We start from the raw sequence: 16,213 nt of genomic DNA on the forward strand, positions 1-16,213 counted from the left end.
TAAATTCACTTGACAGGGTCTTAGAAGGGGTGGTTTTGCAACAGGGAAACCGGAAACCAAACATCATATCGGGATCTGACAAAGTTGCCCAAATTATTGGAACTGAATATCATCAAATTTTGAACATGGAAAGAAAAAAATCCCTGTTCATACTGGTGGGAAATCGTACATGTGTTCTGTGTGTGGACGAGGCTTCAGCCAATCTTCTGGCCTGTCGAGACACAAGCGTATTCACACTGGTGAGAAACTGTGGAAATGTGGGGACTGTGAGGAGGCATTTGGTTACCCGTCTGAGCTGGAAACTCAGTGACGCATTCACCTGCTTTATATGTGGGAAGGGATTCACTCGGTCATCAAACTTGCTGACGCACCAGCGAGTTCACACTGGAGAGAAGCTGTTCACCTGCTCCGTGTGTGATTCATCCAACTGGCTGAAACACCAGCGAGTTCATACTGGGGAGAGACCATTCACCTGTTCTGAATGTGGGAGAGGATTCACCCATTTATCCACCTTGCTGAGACACCAGCGAGTTCACATTGACGAGAGACCTTATAAATACCCGGAATGTGGGAAGTGCTATAAAGGTTCCTGGGAACTTACGTCCCCTCAAAGTGTTCACACTGAAGAGAGACCGTTCAGGTGCTCTCACTATGGGACTGGGTTCAGGCAATCATCTCAACTCACTGGACACCAGTGTATTGACACTGGGGAGAGGCCATTCACTTGCTCTGAGTGTGGGAAGGACTTTATGCAGTCATCCACCCATCTGAGACATCAGCGGGTTCACACTAAAGACAGACTTTTCAAAGGTCCAGACTGTGGGAAGTGCTATAAAGGTTCTGAGGAACTGATGTCCCACCAACATCTTCACAATGATGAGAGACCATTCAGGTGCTCTCACTGCGGGACTGGGTTCAGACAATCATCACCCCTCACTGTCCACCAGCGCACTCACATGGGGAGAAACCATTCACCTGCTCCAAGTGTGGGAAGGGATTCATTCAGAAATCTCACTTGCTGAAACACCAACGAGTTCACAAGTAACTACATTGATTGGATTTTCCTGTTAATCTCATCCACGACAACCATCTTCAGTGGAGTCTGTTTCTGTTCATGTGAATAAACTCCAGGCCTGTTACAGTTAATATTGTTGATCAAAGGAAAATAAATCAGTTTTGTCTGAAGCACACAGTGCGGTAAATCTTTTTAATTTCTCATTCATGTTAATTTCTTTGGAAGGGCTCTCCCTCTCCCCTGTCTCCTTCCATCCTCACCTCCAGTAACAAGTGTGAGGAGCTCATGGAGCTTCTTTGTCACTCAGATTGAGACAAATTGATCAACTACCTCTGCTGCTTCCCTTCCTTCCATTAGCCCATTGAGCCAGACTTTATAGAAAGTTCCTCATCCAAGTCCTAACCCCAGGTTTCTCCAGTTTCTATCCTATATCTCACTTATGCCCTCTCAGAGCACATACTGTCTTCTGTTGTATTGACCCTATTCCCACTAAACCACCGAGCACCCGCCTTTCCCGTGTTAGCTGATACTGTTTGCAGCTCTCAATCTCTTTTAATCTCTTTTAATTCTGTCCCTCCTCCCTTCAAATTCACCACCATCACCCATCCTAAAAAATCAATCTGTGACCACACCGTTCTCGCCAACAACCGCTCCATCTCATATCACTTTTCTCTCCCAAGTCCCTGAACTCGGAGTCCCTCTGGGATCTATCCATGGCCCCTCCTATCTCTCATCTACATGCTGCCACTATGTTATATCATTCAAAAGCACCGTGTTTGTTTTCACATGCACACTGGCAATGCCCAGTTCTATCATAGAGTCCCTGCAGTGCAGAAGGAGGCCATTTGGCCCATCGAGTCTGCACCAACTCAGAGAGCATTTTATCAAAATTCATTGATTGTGACAAGGCAAGTTGACAAAGCTGTTTTTTTAAAAAAGCTAATGGGGTCCTCAGTTTATGAATGGAGGTATGGAGTGCAAAGCAGGGAGTTATCCTGAATCTTTATAAATTACTGATTACCCAGCAGTGAGGAAAATTGATCAGGTACACCCTGCATACAAAAAGCAGGACAAATGCTACCCGGCCAATTATTGGTGCATTCAACCTCCCTTGATCATCAGTAAAGTGATGAAAGGGGATATCTGCTGTTAAGTGGCACTTGCTTCAGAAGAAACTACTCACTGATGGTCAGTTTGGGTTCTGCAAGGGTCACTGAGTTCCTGACCTCATTACAGCCTTGGTTCAAACATGGAGAAAAGAGCTGAACTGCCTCATAGAGGTGAAAGTACCTTATTGTATCAGCTGATGTTACTACTGGAAATGTCAGATTCCAGGATGGAAGATGGCTTGATAGATCCTCACTATTATTTTGTTTAGATAGCTGGATGAGCAGACAGAGATTTTTGGTAAACTTTTATTAAACAAGAAAACATTAAGTAGAATTAACTCTCCTTCACCCCAGCAATACCTTGACAGATATAAACAGATTTCTACCATTACACAAGTTACAAACTTTATCTTACACTCAAATATTCTCAGTAAGTTCACAGTCCATGCAAACCAATCGGTGAAATGTGGCCAGACACCCCACACTCTGAAACCAAGTGACAGATGTCACCGAATACAACTTCTCTGGATTTCTCATCATTTCCCCAGATGGTTGTCAAACTGTGAGCCAACTGATCTCACTGAAATTCTGTCTTCCACATGAGCATTTCCAATCCCACACTCTCGAAGATGACACTTTGGAATCTTCTCCTATACAATTCTTTCTATTGGATGCCTTCACCAAGGATCCACCGCCAGGATTTCAACTTCTTTCTGTATTCGTCTGGCCTCGATCTCCATGTGCATTCAAGCTTCCAAACAATCTCTCAGGTACCCAACCACGCTAACAGAACACACTTGTTTCACAGGCTAGATTCAGGTGTCAGCAACCTTTTGATCACCTCGGATCCCAAAAGGCCAGTATACAGGAACAGCAAGTAATTAGGAAAGCTCATAGAATGTTATTGTTCATAGTGAGGGGAAGTGATTACAAAAGTAGGGAGGTTATGCTCCAGTTGTACACACAATTGGTGAGACCACATCTGGAGTGTTGTGCACAGTATTGGTCTCCCTACTTAAGGAAAGATGTAAATGTATTGGAAGCAGTTTTGAGAAGGTTTTCTAGACTAATACCAGGAATAGACAGGTTGTCTGATGAGGAAATGTTGGACAGGGTCAGCTTGTATCCACTAGAGTTTAGAAGAGTAAGGTGATTAGATCAAAACCTGAGGGTCTTGACAGGGTGGATGTGGAGAGAATGTTTTCTTTTAATGGAGAATCTAGACCTGGCAGGGGTGGAGCATATGTTTACAAATAAGAGTTTGCTCATCTATGACCAAGATTACTAATGTTTTCTCTAAGAGGGCTGTGAGTCTCTGGAACTCTTCCTCAAAAGACAGTGGAAGCATTGTCTTTGAATAAGTTAAAAGCACAGTCAAATAGAATCTTGATTTATGAGGGACTGAAAAGTTATTAGGAGTAGCCAGGACTGTGGGGTTGAGGCTAAAATCAGATCTGCCATGATCTTATTGAATTGTGGAGCAGGTTGGAGGGACTGAGTAGCCTACTCCTAGTTCATTCGTTCATATATTCTTATGTCTCTTTCCCTGGAAATCTCTCTCTCTCTTGGGAATGTGCATCACTCAACTTTTCCATTCACACTGATGATTGAAATCTTTTTGAACAGGGCATCATTGTTCCTCTGACATTTGATCACTGATGATAGTCGTGTCCAAATGAACCAAGATATTTCTGACTGAAAATCCTTCCATTCTAATCCCTTGTAAATAAAAACATCTATCAAAGCAATGAATGTAAGCACAGGATAGAAATTTGAAACTGATATTCTGGTTGTCACATAACCTTCTCCTCCCTTTCTGGAAAGCATTCTTTCTGGTTGTATCACAACTTGATATTGCTCCTGCTCTGTCCAAGACCACAAGAAACTACAAAGGGTCATGAAAGACCAAATCCATCATGCAAACCAGCCTCCTATCCATTGACTATGTCTACATTTCCCACTGTCTTAGAAAAGCAGCCAGCGTAATCAAGGACCCCACGCACCCTGGACATTCTTTCTTCCACCTTCTTCCATCGGGAAAAAGATATAAAGGTCTGAGAACATGTATAACCAAATCGAGAACAGCTTCTTCCCTGAGGCCATCAAACTTTTGAATGGAACTACCTCACATTAATTTGATCTTTCTCTATATCCTAGCTATGACTGTAATACTACATTCTGCACCCTCCTCTTTCCTTCTCTTTGTCAGTAAAACGTACAAGAAACAAACTTCTCACTGTCTACTAATACATGTGACAATAATAAATCAAATCTAATCAAATTTCAAACTTTAAACATCTGCCTCCTCCCTATCAATTGTAAGCCTAATTCTTTTGACCATCCTCCTTATTTTTCCCCAGTTCTCCCCCAAGGACGCTGCTGACTCTGGGGTTCAGTTTCACATTGAGCTATTCCACTCCCCAATATGTCACCCAGGTGTCTAAATTTTGACACCTGAATTTTGCTAAGGCGGCTTCGCTATCAATTCCAGTGACTACCCAGATGTACATCATATCTGGATGGGGTCACTTCGCCTCCTCCCCATCCCATCCATCGCAGTCCCAGGTGTTTGGAGACTGGGCTCCGGCCGAGTAATGGCGGCCGCGGCTCCCACAATCCCCCGCGCTGAGGAAATCGCTCTATTCGCCGGGTGGGACTGCGCATGATGAACCCGGAGAAGTGCTGCGCATGTGCGGAGGATAGCGTTTCCCATTGGCCAACAACTGAGAGCGACCGGGGTCAAAGTGTCTCCCACTCACTTCCGCTGCACCACTGTCTTCATGAGGGGTATTGACCAATGGGAAGAATTGGAGGACCGGAAGGACACTGGTCCTCCAGCCAATCAGAGTGCGGGCTTTGTGACAATGCAGATTGGATTTCAGACAGACTGAAACCTCTTCCTGTCGTCAACATCTGTCAGTAAAACACTTTGTTTTCTTCTCTCCTTCTTTTTCTCATTCTGGGGTTAAATTGGGGACTTGCAGCAACTGAAGGGAAAGGAAGTGAATTCAGGGAGGCTGCAGACTCTGGAAAGGTTGGCCCAGGTATCTCTCTCCTTCTTAAAGACATTGCCATCCTTTGCTTCCTCAACTTGTCACATTTATTTGTCTGGTTAAGAGGATGGTCTCTTTCCTAATGTTCACAATTTAAAGGAGTGATTTCCCGAGGAAATAGCTGAAATTTAAGGGGCAGTAAATTAATATAGGACAGAGATGTGTGCAGTCTTGTAATATGATACAAATTAGATATATTATGCATGGTCCAGTAATAAAGTTCATTTTTTATTATTTTTAGTTTTGTTAATACTGTAACTAAGTAGTTTATTTTCAGTAATCGGGTTATTGTATCACACAAGGAGTCCATTCAGCAACTCAAGTCCATGCTAACTCTCTGTAGAGCCAACTAGTCAGTCCCATTCCCCCATAAGTTCATAAGATAGAGGAGCATAATTAGGCTATTTGGCCCATTGAGTCCGCTCCGCCATTCAATCATGGCTGATATGCTCCTCATCCCGTCTGTATCCCTGTTCCCCTGCCAGTCTATTTTGACTGCCCATCTAATTTCATTTTGAAATATTGAATGTATCAAAATGCACCACCCTCACAGCCAAACAATTGATATTCAAGAATGTTCACTGTTGAAATAATGTTCTATCTCATAGCCTTGCTGTACTTCTATTTATTAAACTGGTCCCCTATGTTACATACATTTTACTTCACTAAGTATATTTAGGTATTTAGACTGGCAGCCTGCATGAAGATATCTCAGTGCTGGAGAAGAAGCAGTTGATCAGCATGAATCAACACCTTCAGGAGAATTGGAAGGGTGTATTATACATACAGCAGAGTGAGGAGACAGGGATAGGGTGTGGGATGGAGATGTACAGATCGAGAGGAACGAGAAAGGAAGAAATGTTCCACAGAAACTAGAATTGTCTATTCTGAATTTCTGTTTGATACTGACAGTGATGACTTTTGTAAACTCATTTTACAGGAAGTTATAAGGGGAAGATTTGCTGCCAGCAATCTCAAAACATGTTAAGGCTTAATAGAGTCACTCAAATTATCAGAACCTGAATATCATCAGACTTTGAATCTAGAAGAAGAAATATTTATCTGTTTTTTCTGTCACATCAGTGTGACTGGAAAGGCACCAAGAAACACAGAGCTGAGTGAGAGTGTCCAGTACACTGACTGTCAAAAGACCAGTGACACAGACTGCAAAAATATCACATCATTTACAGCGGGGACAGACAGTGCACATGCTCTATGTGTGGATGAGGATTTAACTGATTGTTAAACCTGGAAAGACACAAGGACATCCACACCATGGAGAAACCGGGGAAAGATGAGGATTGTGGTAAGGAATTCCATATCCCGTCTGCACTGCAAACTCATCAACATATTCGCACTGGGGAGAGACTGTTCCCCTGCTCCAAGTGTGGGGAAGGAGACTGCTCCCCATCTGCCCTGAAGATTCATCAATGCAGCCACACTGGGGAGAGGCCCTTCATCTGCTCTGAGTGTGGGAAGGGTTTTCTCCAGGCAGCCGACCTGTGGAATCACCAAGCAGTTCACAGTAGGGAGAGGCTGTACACCTGCTCTGAGTGTGGGAAGGGATTCACTCAGTTATCCCACCTGCTGACACACCAGCAAGTTCACACTGGGGAAAAACCATTCAACTGCTCTGAGTGTGGGAAGCAATTCAATCATTCATCTGAACTTTTGAATCACCAACAAATCCACACCGGAGAGCGACCATTCACCTGCTCCGACTGTGGAAAGGGTTTCACTCAGTCATCTCACCTGCAGATACACCAGCGAGCCCACACTAAGGAGAGGCCTTTCAACTGCTCTGAGTGCGGGAAGTGTTTTATTCAATTATCACACCTAGTGACTCACCAGGAAGTCCACAGGAGGGAGAGGCTGTTCCCCTGCTCCGAGTGTGGGAAGCGTTTTATTCAGTTATCACATCTAGTGACACACAAAGGAACACACACAAGGGAGAGGCCATTCAGCTGCCCCGAATGTGGGAAACGTTTTATCCAATCGTCACACCTAATGTCACACCAGGGAGTTCACAGCAGGGAGAGGCCATTCGTCTGCTCCGAGTGTGGGAGGCGTTTTATTCAATCATCCCACCTAGTGTCACACCAGGAGGTTCACACCAGGGAGAGGCCATTTACCTGTTCCGAGTGTGGCAGGGGATTCATTCAGTTATCCGACCTGCAGAATCACCAGCAAGTTCAGAGGCCGTTCACCTGCTCTGAGTGTGGGAAGGGATTTACTCGTTCAGCTAACCTGCAGGCACACCGACGTGTTCACACCAGGGAGAGACCATTCACCTGCTCTGAGTGTGGGAAAGGATTCGCTCTTTCATCTTATCTGCAGAGTCACCAGCAAGTTCACACTGGAGAGAGGCCGTTTATCTGCTCTGAGTGTGGAAAGGGATTCATTCAGTCATCCCACCTGCAGACACACCAACGAGTTCACAAGGATTCACAAAGGGATTCACTCAGTCATCCCACCTGCTGAGACACCAGTAAGTTCACAAGTGATGACAGGGGTTGGATTCTGCTGTTATTGCTGCTGTTAATCACATCCAGGACTGAACCATGTTCATTTTGACAATTGGTGAAGTGGGAGGGTCGGAGAGTTTCTTTCTGCTGGACTGGCCAGTCTCACAACTTTGTTTCCAGTGGGCTGATGCTCTTTGAGTCTGGGAGAGCACATTTCCACTGAAATGATCCACAAAAAAAAAGCTGATGAATGTGCCAACTCGACACAGCCACCCAAGGTCGGAATCGAACCCGGTCCCTGGGGCTGTGAGCCAACTGGTCTAACCACTGTGCCACCCAGATCATGGACCCCTGGCAAAACTGGAATCAATGGATATCAAGGGGCAAACTCTCTGCTGGTTGGACGTATACTGGCAATTAGGAAGATGGTTGTGGTTGTGGAGGGTCAGTCATCTCAGCTCCAGGACATCAATGCAGGGATCTCTCAGGGTCGTGTCCGAGGCCCAACCATCTTCAGCTGCTTCATCAATGACCTTCCCTCCTTCATAAGATCAGAAGTGGGGATATCCGCCAATGAATACACAATGTTCAGCACCATTTGTGACTCCTCAGATACTGAAACAGTCCATGTCCAAATACAACAATATCCAGGCTTGGGCTGACAAGTGGCAAGTAACATTCATGCCACATAAGTCCGAGGCAATGACCATCTCCAACAGGAGAAGATCTAACCATCACCCCTTGACATTCAAGGGTATTACCATCACTGAATCCCCCTTCCATTATCAACATCCTGCGGGGGTTACATTGACCAGAAACTCATAGACACTGTGGCTACCAGAGCAGGTCAGAGACTGGCAGCCCTGAGGAGAGTAACTCACTTTCTGACTCCCCCAGCCAAAGCCCGTCCACCATCTACAAGACACAAGTCAGGAATGAGATGGAATACTCTCCACTTGCCTGAATGAGTGCAGCTCCCAACAACACTCAAGCTCAAAACCATCCAGGACAAAGCAGCCCCACTTGATCAACACACTAACCACAAACATTCACTCCCTCTACCACCGACGGACAGGAGCAACAGTGTGTACCATCTACAAAATGCACTGCAGGGACTCACCAAGACTCCTTAGGCAGCATCTTACAGACTCAGGAACATTACCATCTAGAAGGCCAAGAGCAGCAGATACATGAGAATATCACCACCTGGAGTTTCCTCTCTAAGTCACTCATGTCAGGAAAACAGAGATAGTTTTAAGTGATCTATGTTTCTATTGTTAAATATTAGAAATAAAGTATAGATTTAAGTAAGTTTGATTTAGTGTTTCTGTGTAGGAAGAGGAGAACTTTGGTTGGATTCATGTTGAACAAAGGTGTTTGCATGTGTGGGGGATAGGTTTCAATTGAAATTGTATTCCTGTTGTGCTGAGAGAGTTTATGGCGTGAAAAATAAACGTGAAGTTGGAGAAATAATGCATTGTTGCATAGCAACCAGGGGCACCTTGAGGGTGAGAAGGTTTTTTGAGTGTAGTATTAGTTGAATTTATAGTCTTTGGTCGTGACTTTTAAGGGGCGTCTTGACAAATACATGAATAGGATGGGAATAGAGGGATATGGTCCCCGGAAGGGGAGGGGGTTTTAGTTCAGTCGGGCAGCATGACCGGTGCAGGCTTGGAGGGCTGAAGGGCCTGTTCCTGTGCTGTAATTTTCTTTGTTCGTTGTTCTATAGCAGTTGGGGTGAGGAAACGAGAGAGTGAGCAGCTCTCAGCTCTACTAGAAGCAGGAAAGCCATACAATGGAGTAATGTGTCCGAAAGCAAGCTCCAGAGGAATTAAAGGACAGTTCGTTTGAGAAACCCGGGAATGGAAAAGAAGTTTCAGGAATATTTAAGTAAAAAAGGAACAGCATTGTCTTTGGAACAGGATACTATTCATGGAAGTTAAACTCAGACCTGGGAAGAAAAGAACTGATGAGGTTGGCGACAGACAAGCCGCATATCTGAACAGTGGGAAGGTTTGATGTCCTTAAATCCAGATTTTGAAGCAATTGTATTCTGTTACGGACTGATGATCTGAGTTTATGCAGAATTTTGGAAGCATGTTGCAATTCAAGGCAAAGGAATTCTGAGAGTTAAAAACCTAGAGGCAGCTTCTTGCTAAAAGAGTGGAGAGAAAGCCTTGTTTGAAAGAATAATTGGAAGACCTGGAAGTGAGAAAGTTGCTTTGGAAGGAGATATTAACACGTGTCTTTTTGAGAGCCAAGTTTAGAAACACTCGTGACAATCATCTGGGGGGGAAATTTGAGGAGAAATCCACAGAGGATCGATTGAGTTGCATCTGCCACTTGGTTTCAGAGTGGGGCTTGTCTGATCACAGCCAACCTGTGGGTTTAAAGGAACCATGTGTTTACTGAGAACATTATAGCATAAGGAATTTTAAATCTATGTTATTCTTGAAATCTGGATACATTTGTGAAGGTAAGTGTGAGTCAAGGAGTATTTTGTTATCGTCAAACTCTTCGTGTTTAATAAATATTTTGTTAAAAGCTAATTGGCAGTCCTGTGATTCTGTTCCTTTATGTTTTCTACAAAAAGTAAAAGTTGCGGTCTTTTGAGCCAGTGTTAGACCATAAGACCATAAGACATAGGAGCGGAAGTAAGGCCATTCGGCCCATCGAGTCCACTCCACCATTCAATCATGGTTGATTTCAACTCCATTTACCCGCTCTCTCCCCATAGCCCTTAATTCCTCGAGAAATCAAGAATTTATCAATTTCTGTCTTGAAGACGCTCAACGTCTCGGCCTCCACAGCCCTCTGTGGCAATGAATTCCACAGACCCACCACTCTCTGGCTGAAGAAATTTCTCCTCATCTCTGTTCTAAAGTGACTCCCTTTTATTCTAAGGCTGTGCCCCCGCGTCCTAGTCTCCCCTGTTAATGGAAACAACTTCCCTACGTCCATCCTATCTAAGCCGTTCATTATCTTGTAAGTTTCTATCAGATCTCCCCTCAACCTCCTAAACTCCAATGAATATAATCCCACGATCCTCAGACGTTCATCGTATGTCAGGCCTACCATTCCTGGGATCATCCGTGTGAATCTCCGCTGGACCCGCTCCAGTGCCAGTATGTCCTTCCTGAGGTGTGGGGCCCAAAATTGCTCACAGTACTCCAAATGGGGCCTAACCAATGCTTTATAAAGCCTCAGAAGTACATCCCTGCTTTTGTATTCCAAGCCTCTTGAGATAAATGACAACATTACATTTGCTTTCTTAATTACGGACTCAACCTGCAAGTTTACCTTTAGAGAATCCTGGACTAGGACTCCCAAGTCCCTTTGCACTTTAGCATTATGAATTTTGTCACCGTTTAGAAAATAGTCCATCCTGGAATCATCCTGTCCAATTATAACATCAACTGGGATCGTAACACTCACCATCTTGACTTCAAAATATATCGCTGTTCCTTCGCTGTCACTCGGTCAAAATCCTGGAGCTTCCTCCCAAACAAGTGTGGGTGTCCCTATGCCACAGGGATTGGCCAGGATTGACAAAGACTGCTGGAGGCAAGGCTATTGGTTAATATAACCTTTTATTGCACCTTCTTCTAAATATGTACAGCACAAGGCTCAGCATAGAACCATCTCTCAGCAAACTCTTATCATCTGATCTTACATCACTGGGTAGAATATTTACAAATTTAACATTGACCCTTTACACTGCACCAAGTCTTCAGTCAGCCTCCTAACATCCCCTCAGTGCCAGTTGTCTGATTTATCAATTGATGTTTCTGAGATTCACCTTGGGACACTCTCCTACATTGAAGGTCTGATGTAAACAAAAGTTATTTTAAAAATCTCATTGTAACAGACTGAGGAAGTCAGGATTAAAACAAAATCTAGGTAAATGGAGTTAGGTCACAGATCAGCCATGACTTCAGTGAATGAGAGAACAGGCTTGAGGGATAAATGACCTCCTCCTGTTCCTGGTAAACTTGGACTCAGACACCAGCTGATGAATGGAAAGTGATGGGAGACCTGGGGAGAAGAGACTTCATCAGAAACCAGCACTGGAGCAGAGTTAGAGAGTGGGAGAAGCCTGGGAGAAACTACACAGGAACTGGAGTTGGTTGTTCAGCTCTTCCAGTCCGCTCTGTCATTCACAGAAATCATAGAAACCCTACAGTGCAGAAGGAGGCCATTCGGCCCATCGAGTCTGCACCGACCACAATCCCACCCAGGCCCTACCCACACATATTTACCTGCTAATCCCTCTAACCCACGCATCTCAGGACTCTAAGGGGCAATTTTTAACCTGGCCAATCAACCTAACCTGCACATCTTTGGACTGTGGGAGGAAACCGGGGCACCCGGAGGAAACCCACGCAGACACGAGGAGAATGTGCAAACTCCACACAGACAGTGAACCGAGCCGGGAATCGAACCCGGGACCCTGGAGCTGTGAAGCAGCAGTGCTAACCACTGTGCTACCGTGCCGCCCAGTTAGACCCTGGCTGAACAATCAGATTGGCAAGATTTATTTGATTCTATTCTGTAGATTAAGCTGCAGCTCAGTTTTTTGGGAAATTAACATCAGCAGAAACAAACTCCAACTATCACAATGGGAACATGTGAATTAGGAGCAGGAGAAGGCCACTCGGCCCCTCGAGCCTGCTCCACCATTCAATAGGGTCCCGGCTGATGTGATTGTAGCTTCAACTCCACTTTCCTTCTTACCCCTCACACCCTTTGACTCTCGTCAATCAAGAATCTATTAAATTCAGACTTCAGAATATTCAGTGAGCCAGCCTCCACCACTCTCTGGAAGAGAATTCCACACTGTAACAACCCTCTGAGAGAAAAGGTTTCTCCTCATCCCAGTCTTAAATGGGAGACCCCGTATTTTTAAACTGTGCCTCTAGTTCTCCTCTCTCTACAATCAACATCCACTCTGTCAAGTCCCCTCTGAATTTTATGTTTCAATCAGATCCTCTCTCATTCTTCTAAACCCCTTTAGATACAGGCCGAACATGTCCAGCATTTCCTTGTATGATAACACCCTCATCCCGTGAATCAGTCAAGTAAACCTTCTCTGAACTACTTCTCACACAAGTCCTCTCTTAAGTAAGGAGACCAAAACTGTACACCGTGCTCTAGATGTGGTCTCACCAATACCCTGAACAAATGCAGCAAAACATCTCTGCAATAAACAACAATTCATTTACCTTTCTAATCATTTGCTGGATCCACACACTAACTTTTCCTGATTACGGTACCAGGACACCCAGATCCCTCTGTACCTCAAAGTTCTGCAATCTCTCTCTCTTTAAATAATCAGCTGCTTTTCCATCCTTCCTGCCAAATGGACAAGTTCACATTATCCAAAAATCTTGTTCCAGTTGCCAACTTTTTGCCCACTCACTGACCCTATCTATATCGCTTTGCAGGCTTGTTATGGTCATTCACATCTCACTTTCCTACCTACCTTTGTGTTATCAACAAATTTTGATCCTGTCATCCACATCATGAAAATAGTTTGTCAATAGTTGAGGGCCCAGCACTGGTCCCTGTGGCACTCCACAGGCTACACTTTGCCATCCCAAAAATGACTTGTTTCTCCCTCCTCTCTGTTTCCGATTAGCTCATCAATCCTCTATCCATGCTAATATAAAGAATCAACATGGATAAAATGCTAATATGCCTTATGCTACGAATTCTTATTAAGTGTGGTAAACATTGATGTGGCACCTTGTCAAATGCCTTCTGGAAAACTAAATACACCACATCCACAGGTTCCACTTTATCCACATTGCTTGTTACTTCCTCAAAGAATCCAACACATCAATTAACAGGATGTCCCTTGCACAAAACCATGTTGACTCTGCCTGATTGCACGGAGATTATCTGTGTCCCATCCCAGTCTCCTTAATAACAGAATGAACATGATTCAGTCCTGCATGGGATTAGCAGCAACAGCAGAATCCAACCCCTGCAGTGACTTGTGAACTTGCTGGTGTCTCAGCAGATTGGCTGACCGAGCAAATCTCTTCCCACATACGGAGCAGGTGAACGATCTCTCTCCCGTGTGAACCTGCTGGTGTCTCAGCAGGTGGGATGACTGAGTGAACCTTTTCCCACACATGGAGCAGGTGAATGATCTCTCCCCAGTGTGAATTTGCTGGTGTCTCAGCAGGTCCTTAGTGCTTTTAAAGCTCTTCTCACAGTCAGAACATTTAAAAGGTCTCTGATCAGTGTGGACCAGTTGATGTGCAATGAGCTGGGGTGGCTGAGTGAATCGTTTCCCACATGTGGAGCAAGTGAAGGGTTTCTCCCCAGTGTGAATTCGCTCGTGTATCAGGAGGTGGGCTGAATCAGTGAATCCCTTCCCACACACACAGCAAATGAATGGTTTCTCCCCGGTGTGAACTCGCTGGTGTCTCAGACGGTGGGATGAATGGGTGAATCCCATCCCACACACCGAGCAGGTGAACGGTTTCTCCCCAGTGTGAACTCGCTGGTGTGTCACCAAATCCTGTTTACTTTTAAAGCTCTTCTCACAGTCAGGACACTGAAATGGTCTCTTATCAGAGTGAACTCGCTGGTGTGTTTGCAGCTGGGATAAACGTCCGAATCTCCTCTCACACACGGAGCAGGTGAATGGCTTCTCCCCAGTGTGAGTGCGCTGATGGACTTGTAAATCATTTTTACTTTTAAATCTCTTCTCACAGTCAGAACACTGAAATGGTCTCCGATCAGTGTGAACAAGTTGGTGTGTCAGAAGGTGGGATGACTGAGTGAATCCCTTCCCACACACTGAGCAGGTGAACGGTCTCACCGCCATGTGAGTGCGCTGGTGTCTCAGGAGGTCCTTTGTGCTTTTAAAGCTTTTCTCACAATCAGAACACTGAAACAGTCTCTGATCGGAGTGAACCTGCCGGTGAATCAGGAGGCTTGATAAAGCATGACATCCCCTCCCACATTCGAGGCAGGTGAATGGCCTCTCACCAGTGTGAACACGCCGGTGTGTATAGAGGCTGGATGAGTAAGCAAATCCTTTCCCACACTCAGAGCAGGTGAACGGCCTCTCTCCAGTGTGAACACGCCGGTGTGTATACAGGCTGGATGAGTAAGTAAATCCTTTCCCACACTCAGAGCAGGTGAACGGCCTCTCTCCAGTGTGAATGCGACGATGAATATCCAATTCGGACGGGTAATTGAATCCCCTCCCACATTCCACACATTTCAATGGTTTCTCTGTGGTGCGGGTGTCCTCATGTGACTCCAGGTTGGATGATGAGTTGAAGCCTCGTTTACACAGAATATGTGTCGGGTCACTACTCACTGAGAATGATGTGATTATTTTTCAGACTTGTTAAACCACTTTCCACATTCAGCACATTGGAAACCCTCAGGTGTGTTTGTGTGTCGAGGTGCTTTTTCAGTCACACTGATGTTTGAAATCTTTGCCCGCAGACAGAATAAACATTTCTCCTTCTGTAGACAAAGGCTGACGATATTCAGTTTCTGATTAATCAAATCACTGAAACAGATCTTGATGTGAAGTTTGGTTTGAGTTTCATATCTGTAAATCTTGCTTCATAATACTCTGCAAAAACAGTTTACAAATACAGGGTACCATCACTGTCAGTCCAGGATAGAAATTCTGAAATTTCTCTGGAACATATTTTCCTCTCTTGTTCCCCAAATCTATAAATCCCTGTCCCACACACTCTACCTCCTCCCTGGGCTGAAATCCAAACCCATCTCACCATCTCCACCATTTCTTTCCTCCACTCCATTTTCTCCCTCCCTCTCCTCTGTCTGGGTTCAGTTATTGATGTGGAAATCTCACTAACTGTCCTGGCTGGAGACAATACACATCTCTTTAACCTGTGCTTAACTCTCCCTCCACTCACATTGTCTGTACCTTTAAGAATTGATTACCTGTAAAGACTCGCATTCCAACCATTGTCTTGTAAATTGAGTTTGTGAACAAAACTCCCACTTACCTGACGAAGGAGCAGCGCTTCGAAAGCTCGTGGCTTTTGCTACCAAATAAACCTGTTGGACTTTAACCTGGTGTTGTTAGACTTATTACTGAGTTCAGTTCTCCAGCTGCTGTCTGCAGACTGACAATAAAACCAATGGGTCTTATTGGTGGTGTTGGGGCCTCCAGCGGGTGTTTGTGAATCCTCCCCGCCCACCTCCCAGGGTTTCCTTCCTTCCCAGAGATCAGAGTCCTCATTGATTTGAGGCCAAAGTGTAACCTCTTATTTATTGTCCCCCTCCCCCATCCTCTGATGTGAACCATCCTCCAGTGGCTGAGCCAGGATGGGGCCGTTAACCTGGGCCTGTTCCCGGGAGGGAGGGAGGGAGGGAGAAGCCCCGCAGCTGCAAACCAGGGAGCTGACAATGATTCTGAAGGGTTTGCGGATCCACAAAGTGTTTCCAAATCCTCCCAGCCACCGCCTAACGCTGACTCCGCTTCTCCGGGACAAACAAGCGCCAAGGACAGCAATGACACTGCGCATGCTCCACATCACAATGCCCGGGGAATGATTGACGGCAGCTCCG

The 16,213-nt window shown here is 45.1% G+C and overlaps 1 protein-coding gene across 1 annotated transcript; it reads right to left on the reverse strand.

The window, feature by feature from the left end:
• Positions 1-13,040: 13,040 nt before the first annotated feature.
• Positions 13,041-14,984, reverse strand: LOC144487790 (uncharacterized; the record flags this gene model as incomplete). The annotated part of the gene is made up of 2 exons (XM_078205864.1): positions 13,041-14,147; positions 14,247-14,984. Coding segments are annotated over 2 exons (1,299 nt in total), but the record flags the coding sequence as incomplete, so codon positions are not given.
• Positions 14,985-16,213: the final 1,229 nt, after the last annotated feature.

The sequence above is a fragment of the Mustelus asterias genome, unplaced genomic scaffold (assembly GCF_964213995.1).
Source record: "Mustelus asterias unplaced genomic scaffold, sMusAst1.hap1.1 HAP1_SCAFFOLD_1042, whole genome shotgun sequence".
NCBI lineage: Eukaryota > Metazoa > Chordata > Chondrichthyes > Carcharhiniformes > Triakidae > Mustelus > Mustelus asterias.